The sequence below is a fragment of the Diceros bicornis genome, chromosome 7, assembly GCF_020826845.1.
Source record: "Diceros bicornis minor isolate mBicDic1 chromosome 7, mDicBic1.mat.cur, whole genome shotgun sequence".
Taxonomy (NCBI): Eukaryota; Metazoa; Chordata; class Mammalia; order Perissodactyla; family Rhinocerotidae; genus Diceros; species Diceros bicornis.
In genome coordinates this window covers 19907760-19929250 of record NC_080746.1, presented here as the reverse complement: position 1 = coordinate 19929250, position 21491 = coordinate 19907760, and the positions used below count along the sequence as shown (strand labels likewise).

At 48.7% G+C, this 21491-nt stretch overlaps 2 protein-coding genes and 1 long non-coding RNA gene across 3 annotated transcripts; 1 reads left to right on the top strand and 2 right to left on the bottom strand.

Annotated features, from left to right (window-relative positions):
- The first annotated feature begins 16 nt into the window (after positions 1–16).
- LOC131408429 (uncharacterized) lies at positions 17–1191 on the top strand. The gene is made up of 2 exons (XR_009220764.1): positions 17–82; positions 1072–1191. It is a non-coding gene; the product is annotated as an uncharacterized LOC131408429 (long non-coding RNA).
- A 1771-nt stretch (positions 1192–2962) lies between these two features.
- Positions 2963–12515, bottom strand: ZPR1 (ZPR1 zinc finger). The gene is made up of 14 exons (XM_058545173.1): positions 12333–12515; positions 11989–12150; positions 11486–11576; positions 11042–11112; positions 10332–10418; positions 10050–10172; positions 9633–9680; positions 9385–9451; positions 8912–8982; positions 8139–8228; positions 7543–7653; positions 6711–6797; positions 5033–5098; positions 2963–4317 (listed from the first exon to the last, which is right to left on the bottom strand). The coding sequence occupies exons 1-14, from the start codon at positions 12501–12503 to the stop codon at positions 4183–4185; spliced, it is 1380 nt and encodes a 459-aa protein (XP_058401156.1). The 5' UTR covers positions 12504–12515; the 3' UTR covers positions 2963–4182.
- Positions 12516–14318: 1803 nt separating this feature from the next.
- Positions 14319–16321, bottom strand: APOA5 (apolipoprotein A5). Its single transcript, XM_058544497.1, has 3 exons — positions 16273–16321; positions 16049–16160; positions 14319–15553 (listed from the first exon to the last, which is right to left on the bottom strand). The coding sequence occupies exons 1-3, from the start codon at positions 16319–16321 to the stop codon at positions 14596–14598; spliced, it is 1119 nt and encodes a 372-aa protein (XP_058400480.1). The 3' UTR covers positions 14319–14595.
- Between the last annotated feature and the right edge of the window lie 5170 nt (positions 16322–21491).

The following is a 21491-nucleotide window of genomic DNA, read 5'->3' as shown; positions in this document are numbered from 1 at the left end:
ACGCAAAACGGACGGCGGTGACGGGGAGGCGGGGCCAGGACCGGAAGTCGCGGAGTGTGTCTGGGACTACCCAGGCTGACAGGTGAGAGTTTTTGCGGGCGTAGGAGGAACGTGCACGCCTCCGGCACCCACTCTACGTCCCTCAGGCGGCGTAACCCTATTTCTTCTGTCTGTCCATCCATCGGCTCATTCAGCAGACTATGCAGCAAGTGCTGTTGTGGCCGTGAGGCTACAACCACGACCCAAACAACATCCCCGCCCCAGCAGCTTCAGAAGGACTGTAGTGTAGTAGTTAAGAACATAAGCTCTGGAGTTGCAGTGTATCCAAGTTTGAGTTCTGGTTCCATAACTTCCTAGCTGTACGACCTTGGGCAAGCTATTTAACAAAATAGGGATAATGCACCTAACTCAATGGTTGCGAGGACTGAGATAATATTACTATGTAAAGTGCTTACTTAGAACTATGCCTGGCACATAGTATATATATGTTAGTTATTTTTATTAGTCTAAGTATGTTTAGGGGGGGAGGAATCTGCTTTAATAGGCTTCCAGGTACCATTCAAGAGAGGAAGTCAGGGGCTGGCCCTGTGGTGTAGCGGTTAAGTGCGCGCGTGGCGGCCCCGGTTTGGACCCCGGGCGCGCACAGACGTACCGCTTGTCAGGTCATGCTGAGGCCGCGTCCCACGTACAGCAACTGGAAGGATGTGCAACTATGATGTACAACTATCTACTGGCGCTTTGGGGGGAAAAATAAATAAAATTATTAAAAAAAAAGTCAGAAATTCCAAACCCAATATAATTACTATGAAAAATGTGGAGGTTTCTAACCTGTGTAACTTCCCCACGTCTGATATTATTGGTAGCCCCTAGCTATCTCTTGTGTAGAATCTTTCCAGTGAAAAGGATCTGGATCTCTTTTCAGCATAGCAAAAGAGGGAAGCTAGAGAGATTGAATTCTAATACTCAGGTTTTGGGGAAAAGGAAAGACTTTTCTTCTTGTAAGCATTAAGAGCTTTACTTGCATTATCGCATTTAACACTCACAATCCTCAGTTTTATCCTTCTTTTACAGATGAGAAAACTGAAGCTTGGAGAGGTTAAGGAAGCTGCCCAACTCCACATGACTCTTGGGAGCAGTGGGGTTGCAACAGGTAATCCAAATTTTTTTAAATAAAATGTTATTTTTATCTCATCATGTAGAAGTTCAATTTTTCTTGCTGCTTTAGTTTATTAGTCAAGAAGGCATTATCATTCTTTATAAATAAATACACATATCTTGAGATACATGTTCAAAGACGTACAACATAACAGGTTTGGAGATCACTGCCCTGAAGCATGAACTTTTAACCCCTGGGCTATACTGAGTGGTCACATTACAGGCCCAGATAGGAAAGCAGGCTGGGTCTCTGAGAGCTTGTGAGAAGGGGACCCTGGGCCAAGATAGGGCTTCACTAGCTAGAGAGCCCCACGGGCCCCCTATACACAGTCCTGCCTGGGCTTCTAGTCCACTTTGGTGTATCTCTAACTGAAGTCCTCAGCCCTGCGGATAACAAGCACTGGCTGTTTTCTCTTCACAAGTGAAAACACTGCCGTTTTCCTGTAAAGAGTAGAAGTGTGCAAACATTTTTACAAATAAGAATAAAGCGAAGCAGTCTTAAACACCACTGCCCTAAATTTAAGCAGAGGCACCATTGACTAAATGACTAAATATGGCTGTATGCAACATGCTTGAAATTATGAAGTAAAAGTGTTCTCACAAATGAACTCTTCTTTCTCCTTCTAATATAATCAGAAAACTTTCCACTTAAATTTTATCCTCATGGCTGTGAAACTGAATCTACATGTTCTTGGGCTGGCACTCTCTTTCACTCCCCTGGCCTTAGAGCACGACCATTCCCATACCTTGTTATCTCTGTGCTACCCCCAGTGCCCTAACAGGGCTTCATCCAGGATGGAGGATTCACAAGCATCTGCTGAGGATTATCATGTAACAGATGTTATTAACCATATGCCATGTTAGGGGCTGTGGGGCAAGATGCAGTTAAATAGATGTAGGCACCCACCCCCGACAGGCTGCATGAAATGAGACTGGAGTTGAATGTAAAACTGAAGGCTGCCAGGCCTTGGCCCTGTCAAAGAGGAAGAAGCACCTTAGCTGTGTTATCCCAGTCTGGCACCTCATCCTCAGTCAGTCTTTGAGGATTCAAAAACTCAAGCTATCATTTGCCAATAACTAGTTGGAGTCTAGGAGACTGCCTCACACCAACCAAATTCACAAGACTCAGTAATAAACCAGAGTGCCACTTTTTTCCTTCACAATGGGAGATGAACCTGACACCAGGGGTCATCTTCAGAGCACAACCATCCCATAGGGAAAGCCATTCAAGAGACCAGATGGATCAGAAGGTTGCCTGATGAACTCAGATTCCCAATCAACTGGAAATACATCTGTGGACAATCTATCAGGGTAGAACACTTGCTTAGAAGTCTATTCAAAGAGTTGTAGCTTTATAGTTTGTGTGAGTCATTTGCTAATCTCCAAATTCTTAAAACCCCCTCCTCTTGCCCTCACTTACAGAAGTTAGAGATAGAGGTATAGGAGTCAGTCCCACATGAAAGTAGTAAGATGCCAAAGAATTCAGTATGAAGAGGTGCCTGAAAACAGAACCTATGGAAACAAATACATTTAAAGGAGGAGGAGGAGGCAGAGATTCCAAATAAGGAATGACCCAAGTAAAGGGAAAAGCAGGGATGCAGTATTACAGGAGCCAAGAAAAGGGCTGAGACATCGTCCACTGTCAAATGCGGCAAATAAAGAACATTTCCCAAGTGGAAAATCCCACTTGTGACCTCTGATACTAGTTTAATAGAGTGGTGAGAGTAGATGGGTGTGAGTACTAAGTCATCTGTAACTAGGCAATTCTTCCGAGTTACGTTTGCACACAAAGCACTCAGGCTTCCCGTAGCATGTCAATCAATTAACAGGTCTTTATTGAACAAATACCCTGCAGCCAGCACTGCAGGAGTCATCAGTGGCGAACACAGTGCAGCAAAGAGCACTAGCTGGGGGTTCCAGGGCCCTGGGCTGCAGAAGGCTCACTGGGTCCTTAACTTCCTACCCACCTGTAGGCCGCGCCTCCCTCTCTGGTTGAACCTGTTTCCCCATTTCTAATTGAGGGACTAGAGGATCTCACATACCCCCACTGGCTCTAACAGCCTCCCACCTCAGAGCTTTTGCATTTGCAGTTCCCTCTGCCTGGAAATCTCCTCCCCCAGCTATCCACATGGCTTACTCCCTGACCTCCTTCTCAGCTTTGCCTATATGTCCAATTATCACCTTGTTAAGATCTTCCCTGACTACTCTATTTACAACACACGCCCCACCTTCCCTGGCACTGTCCATACCCCTTCCCTGCTTTCATTCCTCCATAACACTAACCACCATCTGACAGACCGTTTCACCTGTCAGTTTGCTGTCAGTTTGCCCCCCTAGACTTTAAGCTCCATGAAAGCAGTTTTGTTTTGTTCATTGTTCTGCGGTGTGCTTGGCACAAAGGAAGCACTCACACATCTGTTGAAGGAAGGAAACACCAGCACCAATCCCCAAATTACAGTGGCCACATTAGAGAAAATTTTCTTCAGGAGGTTGAATTCTACCAGCATGATATCAAACACCGGGCAGAGTGAATTCAGAGGCCAGTACTGTTTGAAAGCCACCATTTTAATGACAACTTCTTCACCTGTGCTGGACTTCCTCCCCTCAGAAGACTCCTTTCCTGCTAAAAGTCTGTATTTTATATACCCAAAGCCAACCCCCAAACTCCAGCTGTAGCTCTCTTCCACCTTGTACAACTTCAGAGTTCCAACCCTAGAGGAGAGAGTGTTGTGTGGAAGGAGGGTAAAGATCTGAAAGGAACAAAGTGATAACGACAGGCCCCATGGTTCATTTTCCGGCTTTCTTCCCAAACTGTTTCAAAACCTCCAAAATAAGGTCAAATAACACAATAGGCTTGCACTGGCATCACAAACTGTTTAGAAAGTGTGCGTAGATCTCCAACTCAGACCACGTGCCCTCCACGCAAGGGCGAGGCCTGGTGGGGAAGACACTCCCAGCCTTTCCCAATAGTAATAAATAACCCTGCAGTCTGAGCAGCACCGGAGGCTGGCCGGGAACGGCCCACTGCTACCGCTGTGGGGCCAGGCCTGTCTCATAGCCCTCCGTCTTCATGTCATTGAGCCCAAGCTCCTCGTTTTGGTCAAATGTGCGCTTATAACGCTCCACCTTCATCTCAGGATCATCTTCAGGTGCATACACATTCTGCAAGGCCGACAACAGATGATCAGTGCCTGTGCCATCCTGCTATCCTCCCTCCCCCAGGTGGCTTCCAACTGCCGCTTTCCCAGGAACTCAATGAGTTTTTTACTCTCCAAGTACCTCCAATTCCCCATGGCTAGGCGCAACTGGTGGGCAGCAACAGAGCCCAGATGGGCTGGAATGGAACAGTCCAGCCCCAGGCAGAATTAGGGAACAGTCTGCCTAAAACACTGTCTATCTGCACCTTCTTATGCGAGGATAGCAATAGGCTTAATCATGCAGAGACCTTAGGAACCATTTTGCCTGACCTACAATAACTGCTCAATAAATGTTAAAGTTGCTATCAATCACCAGAAAAGCTCCCTAGTCAGCTTAAAGCCTTTCAGTTTTCCTACCTTGGCCCCTGGACAAGGCACCATTTCCCCTCACTCCACAATCAGATTTGCAGAATGAAAACTCCATTGCTGGACATGGAGCTGGGGACAAAGCTAGACTCAAGGAAGAAGGAGCCTAGGAGTATCCTTCTTTCCCTCTTGCCACACACTTACAATCCCTCCCACCTTCCCCCTTTCTGCTTTATGTTCCAACTTCTGCTAAGAGGTTCCCTGCTGAAGAGCAGTTCATTTAGAACTAAGTCTCTCAGTTTCTGGGGAAATAATACATATTCAAGGAAGGTCAGAAAATATATCTGAGAACTATCAGGGAAGGTCTACTGTACCTGCAAGTAGCTGTTTCCTGCTGGATCGTTCATAATAAAGTGGACTTTCATGTTACCCTCAAGGATCTAAAGGAGAGAGAATACCGTATGTAAGTTTTACACAGCTCCCGGTAGGAAAAGGCCATGTCATGCCAGAGGACAACCAACACAATTTGCATTGCAGAATGCCCAAAAGTTTCAAGAACTGATGAAATGAGGTACCTCTACAAATGGAGTGGAAAGGATTAAAATAAGGACTGTCTGAAAGCTATTTAAGAAACAATTTGACATCCCTGATCTCATCTCCCATTCCAAACAGGCCAATGATTAGATTTCCCTTCCCCCATCCCAGCAGAAGACAGAAGGATTCTGTGGACCAGTTACCACATCGGCTATGGACTAAAGGACTTTGGCCCAGCTGACGGCAGAGGGAAAAGAATCAAGAACAGGTTAAGTGGATGTATGCTTCCTGGAAACAGACATACACACACCCCAGCCCTCTTCCCACACTCAGCTCTCAGAAGACTGCCAGCCAAGCCTTCATCCTCAGACCAGGAAATGGAACACCCACTGATGGGAAGCTGACCAGCCCAAGAGAAAAGACCTAACAACTCTGGCAGTGGGGCTACCTCAACAAAACGGCTAACCCAAAACCCCCTAAAATGAGCCCAATGTTAACAAGACTCACCCCCACTCAGGTTTTTTGGTCCTCTACTTTTAAACAGACAATCAATGATTACTAGACGTCGGAACAAAGTCCCTAACGTTGAAACACAGAAAATTAAATGGAAAAAAACAACGCAGAGGAAATGGAAACTATGCAAGGAAAATAAAATGTAAAAAAAAATTAATATTCTAAAGAAAAAAAATTCTACATCCTTAAAACAACAGGATGCTACTTTTAAAAAAAGGCAGAGGGAGAGTATTCAAAGACTAAAAAAAGTTCTTGGAAAATAAAAATATGTTAGTGGAAATGAAAAACTCAATTGAAGGTTGGAAAATAGTCAAGGCAACCTCCCAGAGTAGAGCAAACACAAAGAAACTGAAAACTGGACAAAGAATAAGTAAATTACAGAAGACCAGACAAGTCAGTCTAATATCCAAAACACAGGGGTTTCAGAAAGAACAGAGAGGAAGCAATCCTCCATAGAATAATTTCAAAAAGCTTCCTAGAACTGAGCCACATGAGTTTCCAGTTCAGAGGACCCACCAAGTGCTTAGCACAGTGGTTGAAAACTGACCTACACCAAGGCACATCCTGAAATTTCACATCACAGGACACAAAAAGGTATCACAAGAATAGGTCAGTACAAAAGATCAGGAATCAGAATGCCTTCAGACTTCTCAATAGTCAAACTAGAAACTGGGAGACATTAGTGCAATGTCTTCATAATTCTGATGAAAAATTATTTCCATCCTAGAATTCTATCCCCAGCCATTAATCAATCTAGTGTGAGGGTAGAATAAATCAATTTTCAGACATGCAAGGTCCCAGAAATGTTACTTCTCAGAAAGCTACTGGAGAAGATGCTCCAACAAAATAAGGGAGAAAACCGAGAAAGATGACACGGGACATGAGAAACCAAGAGAATCCTCAACATGTTGGTTAGATGTTTAAAAGGGAGCAAGAAAGAATATGGGGCCTCCTGTTCACTGGAGCCCCAGGACCACAAGTACTGACCGGCCAGAGTCTTCTCACCTGGTCCAACTTCTGGCTAAACTCCTGCAGTTTCTCCGTCTGGCCAGGATTAGAACTGTCACCCAGTGTGAAAGGGTTCTTGGTCACCTGCAATAAATGGCATCCAAACTGCTAGAATACTGGCTCTATGTTTGTTAGGCGAGACCATAAACCTGGCAGGTGCCCCGTCAGGGAAGCTGGGTCTCTACTGATCCCACACCACCTTTCCAACCTAGGCAGCCACTCCTAAGGATATACGGATTAATCTGCCAAGCCAACAACTGGAAATGTGAAACAAAAACTATGAAAACATTCTCACAATATGAGCTGTAGTCCTAATTTGAAGAAATGCAAAGTAAAATATAATTTACAATGACAAAATGCCTGACAACTGAGAATCAGTTAAGTGAAATGATTCATCAAGAGGATAAAAATATATATATATTTATATATATATATACGTATATATACATATATATATATTTATACATATACATATACATACATATATATATATTTATATATATATATATATTTATATATACATATATATATATTGGGGAGTTTTAGATGCTGCAAGGACCCTCATCCCCTAATTTTACAGTGAAATAAATGACTTACCCAAAACCGCAAAATATCTACCTTGTCCCAGAATAAGGCCCGGGAATTTCCATTCAGAATTTCCCAATAACTTATCTTCACAATCCAAAATAATATTTAAGTCTCTTAAATCAGCTTTAAGACAAAGAAACCCCCAGTTATCAGCTCTAAAGACTAGGACATTCGAGGTCTTCTGGCCCCTTCCTCAGAGCCACACTGCTGAGGCAGCTGCGCACTCTGTCGGGGGACTCACCAGTTCCCGGATGTCTTTCAGCATCCCCTCCAGTGTGGTGAACTTGCCCCCGAGGACAGCCATTCCCAGTTCAAATTCCAGCTCTGGAATTTCCACACTACATGTCTCAGACTGCGAGATGAGAGGTCAAATTAGGCTTTAAATCAGGAGCTATTAGAGAAAGCTACCCAGAGTCTTCCTACCAAATTAATGCCACCAGTGACAATCTGGGGACCAAATCAGCTGTCCCAGTTTTCTCTGACTCTCCAGTTAAAGCTAGACTCACTCTTATCCATGTGAACCACAGGAACAGAACCAACCTAATAAAGGGACACTCTGAGTCATGGCTCCAGGCCGTCACGTATCCTGTCATTAGACGCCAGAGGCGAGGGCCCTTACAGACACTGGAGGCGAAAAGCTGCCAAGTCATCAGAAAGAGCATATGGGGTCACCTTCTGAATCTGCACTTCCTACCATGGACTAACTCTGCTCAGGGGTCCACAAACCCAGGGAAGTAAGGAGGTACCTCATGACCCCAGGGACATAATTTAAAAAGACAATTTCCCCTAGAGACAGCTGTGTGACGAGGACAGTCAATTCCCCAAGCAGGCTGTTACCTTGAGCAGGTCTCTGGTCATATCTGAGAGATCTGTGATGTGGAGGGTGATCCTGGTGCCCAAGGGCTCTACTGCTCCTCCAGATTTCACCTGCATAGATGACAGGAGTCAGGAGCAGCAGCAGAGAAGATACAATCCTCACCTGGTGAGACCTCCAGTCAGGCCCACTAAAGGCTACCAAAGACAGAGCCTTCTAAACCAATAGTGGCAGCAGTCATCCAAACCAAAAACACCAAGAGCTGGCCGAGAGTAGAGAACCCAGCACCAGTACCCTGCCAAAACTCAGCCCAAATTGCCAAGAAACTCTGAATTTACCTTTAAAAAAACTGACTCTTGGGGTTTAAAGGGACTTTCAACTGCATCCAATGTGTGGATCCCCTTTACAATATTCTGGTGTAAGAATTTAAACAGCTTAAGCTTGAAAACACTCAGGGAAAGGGAATTTACAACCCTCCAAGGCAGCCCATTCTATTTTCAGAAAGAAACTAGAAAGTTTTTATTCTTGAGTCAAAATCTGCCTCTCTGTACTTCCACTCCTGAGGGGTGGGTCTCTCTCTTCCATATAACCAACATTTAGTATGCTTTAAACAAGTTATGAGGCCTCTTTTCTGAGCTAATTCCCAGATCCTTCAAGGGCTCCGCATCCTACACTAAGCTTAAAACAAAGACCCAGCCCCCTTCTTCCTCATCCCAAAAGAGGTCTAGGAAGGATGACAGTTAGACAGGGGTTACTCTCAAGCTAGTCTTCTTGCCAAACGATGGCGCGCACCCACCTCATTGGTCCGATGGCCGCAGTTCTCACAGTTGGTAGCCATGATGATAACCTCCTTAAAGTGGGGGATTTCTGCAAGATGGAGTTAAGGAAATCTGCTTCCAGGATAGCAAGACCACCCTCTGGGAAAGAACAAATCCAAACCCCAAAAAAACAGCTGCTGGTCCCAGGACTGCAGGATCATCAGAAGCAGCCTCAGATGGTCCTCCAGAAGAGGACAAGGTCACAACCCATGGTAATCTCTGTTCACAAATATTCGAAGACATTGCTCAGGCCACACACAGGAGCCTAGAGACCATGGCCTAATTCTCTCTTTGAACCCAAAAGCCAAGGTGCACAGTCTCATCAGAGGCAACATCCTCCTCATGGCTCGGAATGAAATGTGCTTTCCCTGAAGGGAGTAACCCCCACCATGAATATAATCTTCATGCCCGAGTCAGATGAAGAGCAACCCAAGTGTCCGACAAAAGATACGAACTAGCTTCATGTTGGTCTGGGCCGGAGCATTGCATTCCGGGCAGTTTGTGTTGAACTGGAGCACCTGGAACACAACATGGGGACGTATGGTGAGCCCTCCCAGGTGGGTGAGCTCTGCTCAGCCTAAAGACATTCAGCTGGTATGCTGGTGGTCGCCCGTGTTGGTGGTGAGGAAGTGACACTGAAAAGCATCAGTCTCAGCCCACAACTGTCCTCCTTCCTCCACAGCAGCCAATGTGACTCACTTCGTTTCTGAGATCTTCCTCTTCTGGCTTCTCTTCTGGTGCCTCTGCCTAAAGCAGCACAGATGCAAGTCACATGTTGGCATATATACCTCAGCCTCCCCAACACCCTGCCCTGGAAGGAGAGAAAATGCTCTGGCTTGTTTATGTCGGCTGCCACCACCTCATGGGTTTAACAAAGAAGCTAAAAAGCAAAGGCCCAATCAGGAGAAGAACAGAGCTTAAGACAGGATCATAGCCCCTGCCATCCTTTATTGTCAAGTTTACCCTAAGTCCTTGATATGAGCTAGATGAGAGGCTCAGACATGCTGAGAAAGGGTACACAGGGCAGCAGCAGCAAAATAAATTTCCACTGACTCCAAGCAACCCAGAATGCAAGATAATTCCAGAGCATTCTTCTGGCTTCTTCAGTCCACTTACCTGGAGCCCCAGCATCTCTTCCTGCTGCAGAGTCCGGTTATAGTGTATGATCACCAGGGCATCATCTTTCCGGGGAGCATGTGGGTTTTCCACAAAGCTGTTCCCTGAGGGATCGTCAATGATCTAACAGGTGCATGAGGAGAAAGTAATTACAAGAAGAAATCACGTACGATCCTCCATCTACCATCAGACCACTCAGGCACCACAATGGAAAAATCCCAGACAGTCTTAATGATCTCTCCTCCCCTAAATCTAGGGCACCTGGAGTCCATCAGTACTCACCAGAGTGAAAGGAGAGGCCACTTGCTTTAGCTCGTTCAGTTTGACAATGAACTCATCAATTCTATCAGCTACGGCTTCTTCCTTTGCCTGACATGAATAGAGAGTAAAAGCATCAACCCTGGTGATAGACCTTATGCCCCTACTCCCTTTCATGCCCATGTCACTTCCATCAGGAAGCCACCACCTGTCTTAGTGTGAGTGGGAACAGCGAGACTCAGACTTCACAGTAAGATGTAGCAAATAAATTTGAAATTTACAGGTGGTGCCAGGTGAGCCTCATTTCTCCCTCATCCAATCATTTAGTCCAGGCATTCATGCCAGGTTAGAGATACATCAGTAAATAAATCAGAGCCAGTTAGGAAGACAGATGACTAAATATGCAACTATATTCTTCTTGTCATAATAACCATAAGATACGATGGAACACTCAGGAAACACAGATAAACCCAAGGGGATTAGAAAAGGCTCCTCAGAGGTAATGTTACGTTATCTGTCTGAGAGGGGGAGGGAAGTGGAAAGGACAGTAGGCACAACATATGCCACACCCTGGCAGCCACAGCATCACCGTGCTTCCCCCGAAAGTTCTCCAGCATTCAGTTAGGGACAGTTCGGCTACACAGGAAACTACACACTCCACTCAGACTTATACTACTTATAATAATATAAGTAATTATTCCTTGAGCTGCTGCAATCAGAACACCCCAGCTCACCCTTCGTGTGGGCTGATCCTGCTCCAGGCCAGAGATAGCACGGGTGATCAAGCCTTCAACAGTGGTCAGAGCTAGTGAACGAGAATAAAAGACAGGTGAGTCTTGGCTCTGCTATCAAGCACCTATATGGCCCTGGGAAATGTCACTTGAACTCTCTGGGCCTTGATTTCATCTGTAAAATGAGAAGACCGGGAACAAGGTTCCAGTCATCTCTAATAATAGCGGTGCTAAAATTCTGTAATAAGCACATCACACTCTTACCATCACTGTCTACCATCTCAGCTGTTTTATCTAAGCTTTCTGCTTATGTTAAACCAATGAAAATCACGATGACTACACAGCCAAAGCCATACACAAGCCCCTAGGCCTGGCACCAGGGATTTTGCGTGAAAGAAAGATTCCAGCTAGGCATGAACAGCCCAAATATCCTGATCTTAAACGTACCTCCCTTCTGGCTGAAGGCAGGAATTTCAAAATCCAGCTCTGGGATCCTTGTGGTGGCAGAGTCAGTCTTCACTACTTCTCTGTTCATGTCCTGGACAGAAACAAAAACTTTCAGTCCAGAGAGGTTGGCAATACAGCTTCTCCTCAAGAAATACCAAACTGTCCCCCTCCATCAGACCCTAGCCCAGCTCTTTCTTCCTCTCTCCATTCCAGGGGATCCAGACTATTCCTCCAGAATAGTACATGTGGTGTGAGCCAGGCTGCCCAAATGGTGCGAGTTCAGTTCATAACAACTGCTGCTCATTTGACACCCTCTGACAAAACTGACAAAGCACTTTCACAAGTCTTATCTCACCTGAGCAGATAACAGCACCGATACCATTTTAAAAAGGAGGAAACTGAGGCTTGGGCACGAAGGGGGATTTATTCGAGGTCCAGAGCTCTGACTCCAGTCCCCAAGCCTTCTCTAGGCCACTAAGGTACCTGCTCTGGGCACCTCTCACCTCCGGAGCCCTGACGGTCAAAGTGTAGCGCACACCCTGGTCCTGGATTCTGCCTGCCGACTGGATCTCTGTGTTGTTCCAGCCACAGTGCTCGCAGGAAAAGGAGCTCACAATTATTTCTCTGAAGAAGGGGATCTTGGTGAGGAGGAGGCGCGTCATGCCCTGGGGAAGCAGAAAGCAGCTAAGGAAAGAACCAACGAAACCCGAGTTGCCCGTCCACTGACCCCCGGGCGTGCCTCGCCTCCGGGTCCCCAACTGGGCCCACCTGGCCGGGTCGTCGACCCCCTGCCCCTCCCCGCCTCAGCCCGACCCTCTCGCCGCCCGCGGCCGCGCCCCCAGCTCACGTCGCGGTAACAGTTCATGCAGAGCGACTCAATCTCGGTAGGCTGCTGCTCCTCGTCCTCGGCGCTGATAGGCCGGAAGAAGTGCCCCGGGGCAGGAGCCCGGGCAGGGGCGGGCGAGGGGGCAGCAGTAGCCGCCGGGGGCCCGGGCTCCACAGCCCCGTCGGCCGCCATCTCCCCCACGCGCAGTTCAGGCCTCGACTTCCGGCTTCCGCTCTTCTCGTGGCCCCACCCCTTCCTTAGGCACTTCCGCCAGATGCCGCCACGCCCCCTCTTAAATGGGCCGCAGACTCTGAGCCCTCGGGGAACAGTAGCTGACAAAATTTCTCCGTTGCCGGGGTTACATGGTCCAGGCTTCCATAGCCAGCCGGATTCGGGCTTTGCCTACACCTCAATTCAGGCGTCACTTCTGCCAGGACGTCCTCTCAGACCTAGGGCAGTTTTTTGCTCCTTCGCAATAGCTCCATCGCACAGGGTTCTAACTATTGGTCCACAAGTCTGACTGCAAGAGCCTTGCCCACGAGCGGCCTGGCTTGTCCCTCGGTATCCAAGAGGAGGTGCGTTCCGACCTGGGCTTGCTTCGATCCACTGCTGGGCCAGACGCTGCTTCAACCCTAGATCCCCCTCCCTCGGTCCCTCAATCACTCTGCCTTTCTGTTCTTCTCACTGCCTATTTCTGTCCTCAGAAACACCTGCCCAAATTCCAGCCTCAAATACACGACACTCATTTTTACTCTCACCTCCTCATCCCACATCCGACCCCAGCTGACCCACCTCTCCCAGTTTCCTAACCAACAACAACAAAAACACCTGTTTTTTTTTTGTAAACTTTCCTTTCTAGCACCTCCTCTCCCCGGGCATCTCTCTCCCAGTTCTGTTGCTGAATCTAGGGTCTCAGGGAAGAGGCCCAGCCTGCTGGGGTGATGAGGCCAGATTCACATGGGGTCTGTGTTATGAGGGAGTGTGGCAGTGCTGAGAACCCTGTGCATGGTGGGCTGAGCCGGGAGGGAAGGGTGCTGGACAGGGTGTGTTTACACTTTCCTCCTCCCCCCACTTCACCCACTCCCAATTTCAGAGTTCCCAGGGGACCTATGAGGAGCTTTGTTGCCCCCAAGTGAATCTGTATATGGGAAATGGGGAGTTTAAGAGTTTGGGGTTCCCAAGAAGAGAGTCAGTCATAAAAAAAGGCCATTCAAAATCTTGAACATCAGGATCAAAGGAGACAAGCCACCTCGGGAGCCTGCATTTCATGCACACCATCCTGTGGTAGGCAGGCCAGTGAACAACGCAGGTACAAAGGAGGGGTCTCTAACCCAAGCATGACAGCTGTCATCTAAAGCAGAGCCCAGCCAGAGCCCGTCCCCTCTGACAGACCTGGACTGGGAGGGGGTCAATGAGAAAGAGCAGTGAGGGACTGGAATAGGTGATGGCTGTGCTTTGGAGCTAGTGGTGAGGCCACTGCTTTCAGACATGGTCCAAATGAGAGTCACTCCAGGCAAATAAGCTTCCATCATAAGCATCTATTTCCTTTGAGTCAGAAGTCTAGACTTCAGCCTGGGAGTCAGGAGGGAGGGGTTGGAGATGGGGAAGGCACACAGTATGCTTGCTCCCCAGAGGGTTTAAGACAGCCCCACAGTTTGGAGAGCTCTGTCAGCTGCTTAGATGTAGAGCCGTGTAGGGCTCTGCTTCCTCCAATCGCAACCCCCACCATTCGTACCCACCAGCATCGGCACCAGCAGGAATATGTACACATGGTCACATGCTTTCCTCATCATATTTTCCTCCTTCCTTCCTTCTCTTCCCCCAACAGAAGCTGTCATGGCAGCCCTAGGGAGAAAAGAGCCCCCCTCTGTGGACCAGCTGTAACAGTGGCCACCAGATGGCCAGAATTGACCAAAGCCAACCCTGGGATGAAGAGGCACAGGTTTCCAGCACCATGGCAACAGCCTTGCACATAATTACCATAGAATGCCTCTCTCCCTCCCCACTCCCACCATCCTGGAATGGAGCAACTCATGAAGATTCCCAAATGAGCACGGGAAGCCGGGTTTGCAAAGCCTGGTGAATGTAATGCATCCAGATGGGGGAATCGCAGGAGGTTGGATATACTGGGAACAACAGCCACTTCGGTGGCCTCTCCTATCCTGGGCAGGGCCTTCCACCCTTTGCCCAACAGGCCACAAGTCAAGGACCGAGCTATGCTAGGGGCTCAGGTCCTGGGTTCTCCAGAAAAGGAGCTGGGAAGTGGGCCTGGGCAAGTAGACCCTCAGGGTTCTCCCCCATGACCGAGACCATGGTCATGAATGCTGTAGCTGATATCTTCCCACAGGTCGTCGAGACGGGCCTGCAGCTCCCTCCGGGCCTTGCCGCTGTCAGCTTGGAGGAACTCTGGGGCCAAGGCATGGTGGCCTGGTGGTGGCGGCGCCAGCTGCTGCTGGACCTCCTCAGTCTCCTGGTCAATGGCGTGGGTGAAGGCGGCGATCCGCAGGAAGGTGTCGTGGCGGAAAGCCTGGAGTCGCTGGCGAACCTCCTGGGACAGAACCTGGGGGTCCAGGACGGCCCCTTCCTTCGCGCCGTCGGCGCCAGCGCCGGTGCTGGCAAAGGCGCTGAGCTCTGCCCGCAGACGGTCCAGGTTCTGCTGGATGTGCGCGTGCAGGGCCTTGGCCTTGAGCGTGAGCTTGCGCGAGAGCACCTGCACGCAGCGGCTGAGGCGCGCCGGGCTGGCGGCGGCGTGCGGGGCCACGCTGCGGTGCAGCTCCTGCACGTGGCGCCCGATGCCGGACACCAGGCGCTCGGCGTAGGGGTGGAAGAGCGCCTTGACGCGGTCGGTGTGGTGCGCCACGCGGCTCTGTAGTTCCTGCAGCAGGCCCCCCGCCTCATCCACGCCCCCCAGCAGCTGGGTCTTGGTGTCCTCTCCGACCACGCGCAGCTGCTCCTGCAGCTGCTGTACGCGCAGGGCCACCTGCTCCATCAGCTCCATGGTATAGGGCTTCAGCTGCCGCCGCAACCCGTCCAGGTTCCAGCCCACGCGCTTGTGTACCTCTGCCATGTAGGGCTCCAGGCGCGCCCTCACCTCTTCCAACTCCTCCTGCAGCCGCTGCCACATGCCCGCCGGGTCGCGTGGGAGCCCGGGTGTCACCTTCCCCTGCCCACTCAGAGGGCCCAGCTTTTCCAGGAGCTTGTCAATATTGCTGAGGTCTTGCTCAAGGCTGTCTTTCAGCCTCCTGGGGAAGGGAACAGACATCCAGGCCATCAGACTGCTAGGCTCCATCACCTCCTTTGCCCCAGAGACATTGCTCTGGGGAAAGCAAGGATGTGCAGCGGTGGTCCCAGAGCCTGGGCTCTAGTTCTAGCCCCGGGCTGACCACAACTTCTCACAGAGAAAGTACAAACATATGGCACATGCAAATCCTGATCACGACTGCCCAAAGAAGCACAGATGCACCTGGACTGTCACACACTCTTTTCATTCTGGGGGCCATGGTGGGGTTCCTCTCCGCTGCTCCCAGGTCCCACGCCTCAGTAGGCAAGGGGGCAGCAGCTATAGCGAGGTCAAGGCGGGGCTGCTGCCGGCAGAGGGCGCTGAACAGCCCAGGACGGCCAGGATAGCGAGCAAAACTAGTACTGAGGACCACGTGGTAGAGGAATCAGAGGCAGCTCATCACCCACGGCCCGGCTGTCTCCTCCCTTCACCCGCTCCCTTTGCCCTGGCCACTCACGCGGGCTCCCGTGCCAGCTTCTGCTGCTGGATCTGCTCCACCCTGCCTTTGTCCCTGCTGCTCTGGCTGAAGTAGTCCCAGAAGCCCTTCTGTGCCTGGGCGGTTGCAAACGCTGTGGAGAGGGATGGGCGATTAGGGGCTGGGTTTCCTCCCTCTGGGTGGACGGGCCCCTCGGTCCAGCCTCCACCCACACCTCCACATTGAAGTCAGGATTGGAGACCCACCTACGATGAGGGCCAGAGCCCAGGTCGGAACTGCAACAGTGCTTGCCATTGTCTGCTCTGGGAAGGAAGGCAAATGGAGGCCTGGTTAGGGTGAAGAAGCAAAGGAAGGGACACCTCCCAGGGGACTTGTCCAGGGGCAACCTGCCCCAAATCAGTTAACCCTTCCCTGGGGTGTAGGGAGCACAGAGCTGTTGGGGCTCAAAAGGACTGACAGAGGTGAGTGTGGCTGGGAGGGAAAGGGTGTCTTCCTCAGACTGTGTGTGTGTGTTGGGGGGTGTTCCATTTTCACCTCAATCACATAATATGGAGTGTGGAGCTCCCATTGCTTTGTAAAGGTTCCCGCCATCGCCACCCACCCCAGACCTCAGGAGCAGCCTCCTAGGGGCTTCTGCCACCACTCCCTCGCTCACCTATCTGCCTGCCTCCCATTTCATGGCTGGGAAAACTAAGGGATCCCGAGGGGGAAGGAGCGACTCTGCCAAGGTGCTCCAAGAGGATGTCCTTAGTTCCTAGTTCCCACCCCAGCTCTCTGCTGAGACCCCTGCAGTCCCCTCCCAGAGGACCCCGACACACATCCCTCTGCCCCAGCTGCTCACCTGCTGGGTTCTGGGCACAGAGTGCAGACATTCCACTTTATACTCCAGGGGCCTGGGCCTCTGGCCACAATTGCTCTGAATAAACACCACGTGGAGGTTCAAAGAAGGATGACCTCAGCTGCCTCCCAGTGCTCACCTCCTGCCCTTTCCTGGCACCCAGAGGGTTAATGAGTGCCCTAGCATCAGAGGGCTGCTCCAGTAGAAACGTGCTTCTTGGAAGGTTTTACAAGGAATGGGGATTAACTTCTCACCCAGTTCCCCCTATACCCCATGACCTTCACCCTTCCCACTGATCACTGGCTGGCCCACCAATAGAGACAAGCCTGTTTGTCTGCTGAGGGCCACACTCTTACTCAACTGCTCAGAGGCACTGTGCCCAGCCCGACAGGGACAGTGTCCAGCTGCCAGCCTGAACTTGAGCAGCCCTTGACAGCTCCACCATAGGCTCCTCAGGCAGCCTGGGAAGAGACAGCATTTATAGGGTTAAAGACCCTCCCACCTCCTCCATTATGAAATAATCCTGGAACAAGCAGGGGAAGTCAGATGGGGTGAAGATGAGATGGGGAGAGGCTTCTGGGCCAAGGACTCTGGGCCCAAAGAATTGGCGCAAGAGAAGTCCCCGATGGGGAAAGGCTGGCCTCCACCCACAGGGCCTCTGAGGAGGGGAAGCCGAAAAGCCCAGACCTTTCTCTGATGACATGCCCATTCCATATACTTAAACACACACATTCATAAACTCCTGATTTTTGCTTCTAAATGTATCATGAATCTATCCCCTCTCCGTTTCCACCACCGGTCCCATCACAGCCCACTAGTCTCTCACTTTGATTGCATCCATAACCTCCAGCGGGGTGCTCTGCCACAGTCCTGCCTATTCAGTCCATCCTCTGCTGTGGCCCATCCCAACCCACTTCCAGTCTCATCTCCTGCCCCACAAAACTCCTGGCATTCCCTGAGCATACCACCTCTCTCAGGACCCTGAGCCTTTGTACTTGCTTGCCTCTGAAATATCCTAACCCTTGGTGAACTTATATTCATTTTTTTCAGACTTAGTTTGTATTAGTTAGATTTAAGCTTAGCTGCAAGTGAGCTCCTCCCAAAAACTGGAGAAAGAGAATAGCTTAAACAAAATGGATTTGTGTTTCTCTCTCATGTAAACTTAGGCCAAGCAGGGCTCCTCCTGTCTTGTTGCACTACCATCCTCAACAAGAGGCTCATGTCCAAGTTTCAACCGCTCCAGTTCACCATCAAGTCTACCTCCCAGCCAGCAGGAAGAAGGAAAAGAGCATGTTCCCTCCCTTTAAAGACGTGTCCCAGAAATTGATCTGACCACTTTTACTGACGTCCCATTGGCGGGAACATGGTCACATGGCTATACTTAGCTGAAAAGAAGGCTGGGAAATGTAATCTTTATTCTGGATGGCTGTATTCCCAGCTGGAAAAGAACTATATCCCTCAGGAAGAAGAATGGATTTGGGGAGGACAATAGTAGGCTCTGCTGCACAGCTCCAATATCACTCTGAATGCCTTCTTCTGCCTTCACCCTTCTCTGTCCTGGAGACAGGCTGATTCCACAGTAGTCACAGAGCACTTTGTATATTCCTATATTACAGCACTTACTATCCTGCAGTACAATGATTTGTTGACATATCTGAGAGCTCTTTGAGTGCAGGGACTCTGTCTAATTCATCTCTATGTCCCCCATTATGTTTGGCACAGTGTATAATACATAGAAGATTGAGTGATTGAATTCATTCATTCAATTGATTAAGGAACTGAGGTTTGGGGATATTAAATGACTTATCCATCATTGCACAGCAAGAGGCGCAGCCAGAGTTGGAACCCAGGTGTTTAGTTCTGGTAGCTCAGGAGAGCAGGAGATGAGGCAGGAAGGGTAAGCAGACCATAACCAGGTCATGAAGGGCCTTGTGTGAGCAGTCACTGAAGGGTACATGACGGAAAGATCACTCTGGAGGGTGGCAGGATAGAAGGCAGAGAGACTGTCTAAGAGGCTATCTGAGTAATCCCAGGGATGATGAAGGCCTGAATTAAGGCATGGCAGTGAGGATTGATAGGACAGAAAATACCGTATTTGAAGGATATTAAAGTAGTGAATTGATGGCACCTGGTGGCTGATTGGATGAGGGAGGTGGACGAGGAATCCAGATGATTCCCGGGTTTCTGGGCAAGAAGGTAGATGATTCCATGTTTCGCCAAGGGAGGAGCATACCGAAGGAAGAGCAGGTTGACATGGGGAATGAGAGTTCAGTTTAACAGGAATCCTACTGTGAACCTAAGCAGGGTTTCAAACAAGCGTAGGGCAAGCCCAAGTGAGATCTATTTGCATAATGGCTGAGAAGCCTCCTAAGAGAAAATTCATTTGAAAAGAAAAAACCAACAGGAACTACAACCCAATCACGAGACTATAGTCATGAGAGAAGTGTGGAGACAGTATCTGGGAAGGGTGTGTTTTCAGGAAATGAAAGAAGACGGGAATGAGAGAGCCCTTCACATTTAGATCTGGGTTCTTATTTGTACTCACAGATTGGCATTGTCTTGTGCCTAAAGATCCCCCAGTGGAGATGTTAGGGCGGTTGGATGTAGATGCCCAGAGTTCAGGGGAGAAGTCTAGGTGGGAGACTGAATTTGGGGAGTCATCAGCCTGTAGTGGAAGTGGAAGACATAGGAGTGGATGACATCCCCCAGGGAGAGTGTGTGCAATGAGAAAAGAAAAGGACTGAGGTTAGATAACAGCATTTAAGGGAAATCTGAGGGGAAACACCCTCCAGAGGAAGCCTCTGGCTGAGAAAATTAATAACCACCAAAGATCCATGTACCACCCGGCATTTTTCAGTCTTCTTTGCAATTAGGTTGGGGCCATGTGATTAATTTTGGCCAATGGGCTGTGAGCAGGAAAAAAGTAGGTCCCCTCTGGTCCAGGACAACTAAGAGTAGATGTGAGTTTTCCATACTTTCTCTTTCCTTTCTGTCAGGTGGAAACAAAGAACTACAAGATGACACAGTCATAGAAGGAGAGGATGGGTGTTCTGCGTTGGTGCATGGAGGAGCACCTCCCACCAGCCAGCATCACATTTTGCCTGAGTGAGAAATAGACGTTCATTGTGTTATGCCACTAAGATTTGGGGATTTATTTGTTATTGCTGTAGAGCCTAACTTATCCTGACTAATATAGAGTCTAAAAAAAGGGCAGCCAGAGAAGTAGAAGTATAATCAGAAGAGAGAAGAATCACAGAAAGCAAGTGTATTAGTTAAATTATATATTTGGCTGCTCCTAGAGAAACCCAAAATAACAGTGCTTACACGATAAGAAGCTTGTTTTTCTCCTGCATAAAAGTTCATGCTGGTATGGTAGCACTGCTCCAAAAGGCTGTCCAGGATCCCAAGCTCCTTCTGTCTTAAGGCTCTACCATCCCTATGTGCTAACTTTTGTCCAAATGATCCAAGATAGCTTAGCACCTAGTCCACATCCAGGCACTGGAAACGGGAAAGTGGGGAGAAGAAAGTACTGTCCTCTCTTTTAAGGGCAAAGCCTTAGTTTCTTTTCCCCTCCATTGGTCAGAACTAGTCACAGTAACCGTAAGGGAGGCTGAGAGATGGTGTCTTTATTTTGAATGGCCGTAAGCCCAGTGCCCAGTTAAAAATCAGGTATTCTGCTTTCATACATTGCTGGTGGGAATGTAAAATGGTGCCACTGCTTTGGAACACAGTTTGACATTCCCTCAAATGGTTAAACATGGCGTTACACTGTCACCTAGCAATTCCACTCCTAGGTACAAACCCAAGAGTGGTGAAAACATATGTTCACACAAAAACTTGTACATGAATGTCCACAGCAGCATTATTCATAATAGTCAAACAGTGGAAACAACCCAAATGTCCATCAACTGATGAATGGATAAACAAAATGTGGCATATCCATATAACAGAATATTATTTGGCAATAAAAAGGAATTATGCTTCGTATGCTACAACATGGATGTCCATATGTTCATATGCTACAACATGGATGAACCTTGAGAACATTATGCTCAGTGAAAGATGCCAGTCGCAAAAGACCACATATTGTATGATTCCATTTATATGAAATGTCCACAAAAAGCAAATCTATAGAGACAAAGAAGATTAGTGGTTGCCTAGGGCTGGGGGAGTATTGGGAAGAAATGAGGAATAACTGCTAATATGTATGGGGTTTCTTTTTGGGGTGCAAAAAATGTTCTAAACTTGGTTGTGGTGATAGTGGCACAAATCTGTGAATATACTTAAAACCATTGAATTGTAGTGAATTTTATGGCATGTGAATTGTGTCTCAACAAAGAGCTTTTAAAAATCAGGGGTTCTGTAACTAAGAAAGAGGCAAAGAACAGATATTTGGGGGTGACTTGCTGCCTCCGCCACACTGTGGAAGGAAAGATTTCAAGAGTGAGGAAAGAATGGCTTCCCACCGTGGCGTGTTGAGCTGAACTGAGGGCATATTTTCAATGCTTTTTCCCTCTACTTTTAAGGGCATTTCTGGCCACTTCACACCCATTAGATTGGCTATTTTAAAAAACAAACAAATGAACAAACAGGACAGAAAATAACAAGTGCTGTAGGGATGTGGAG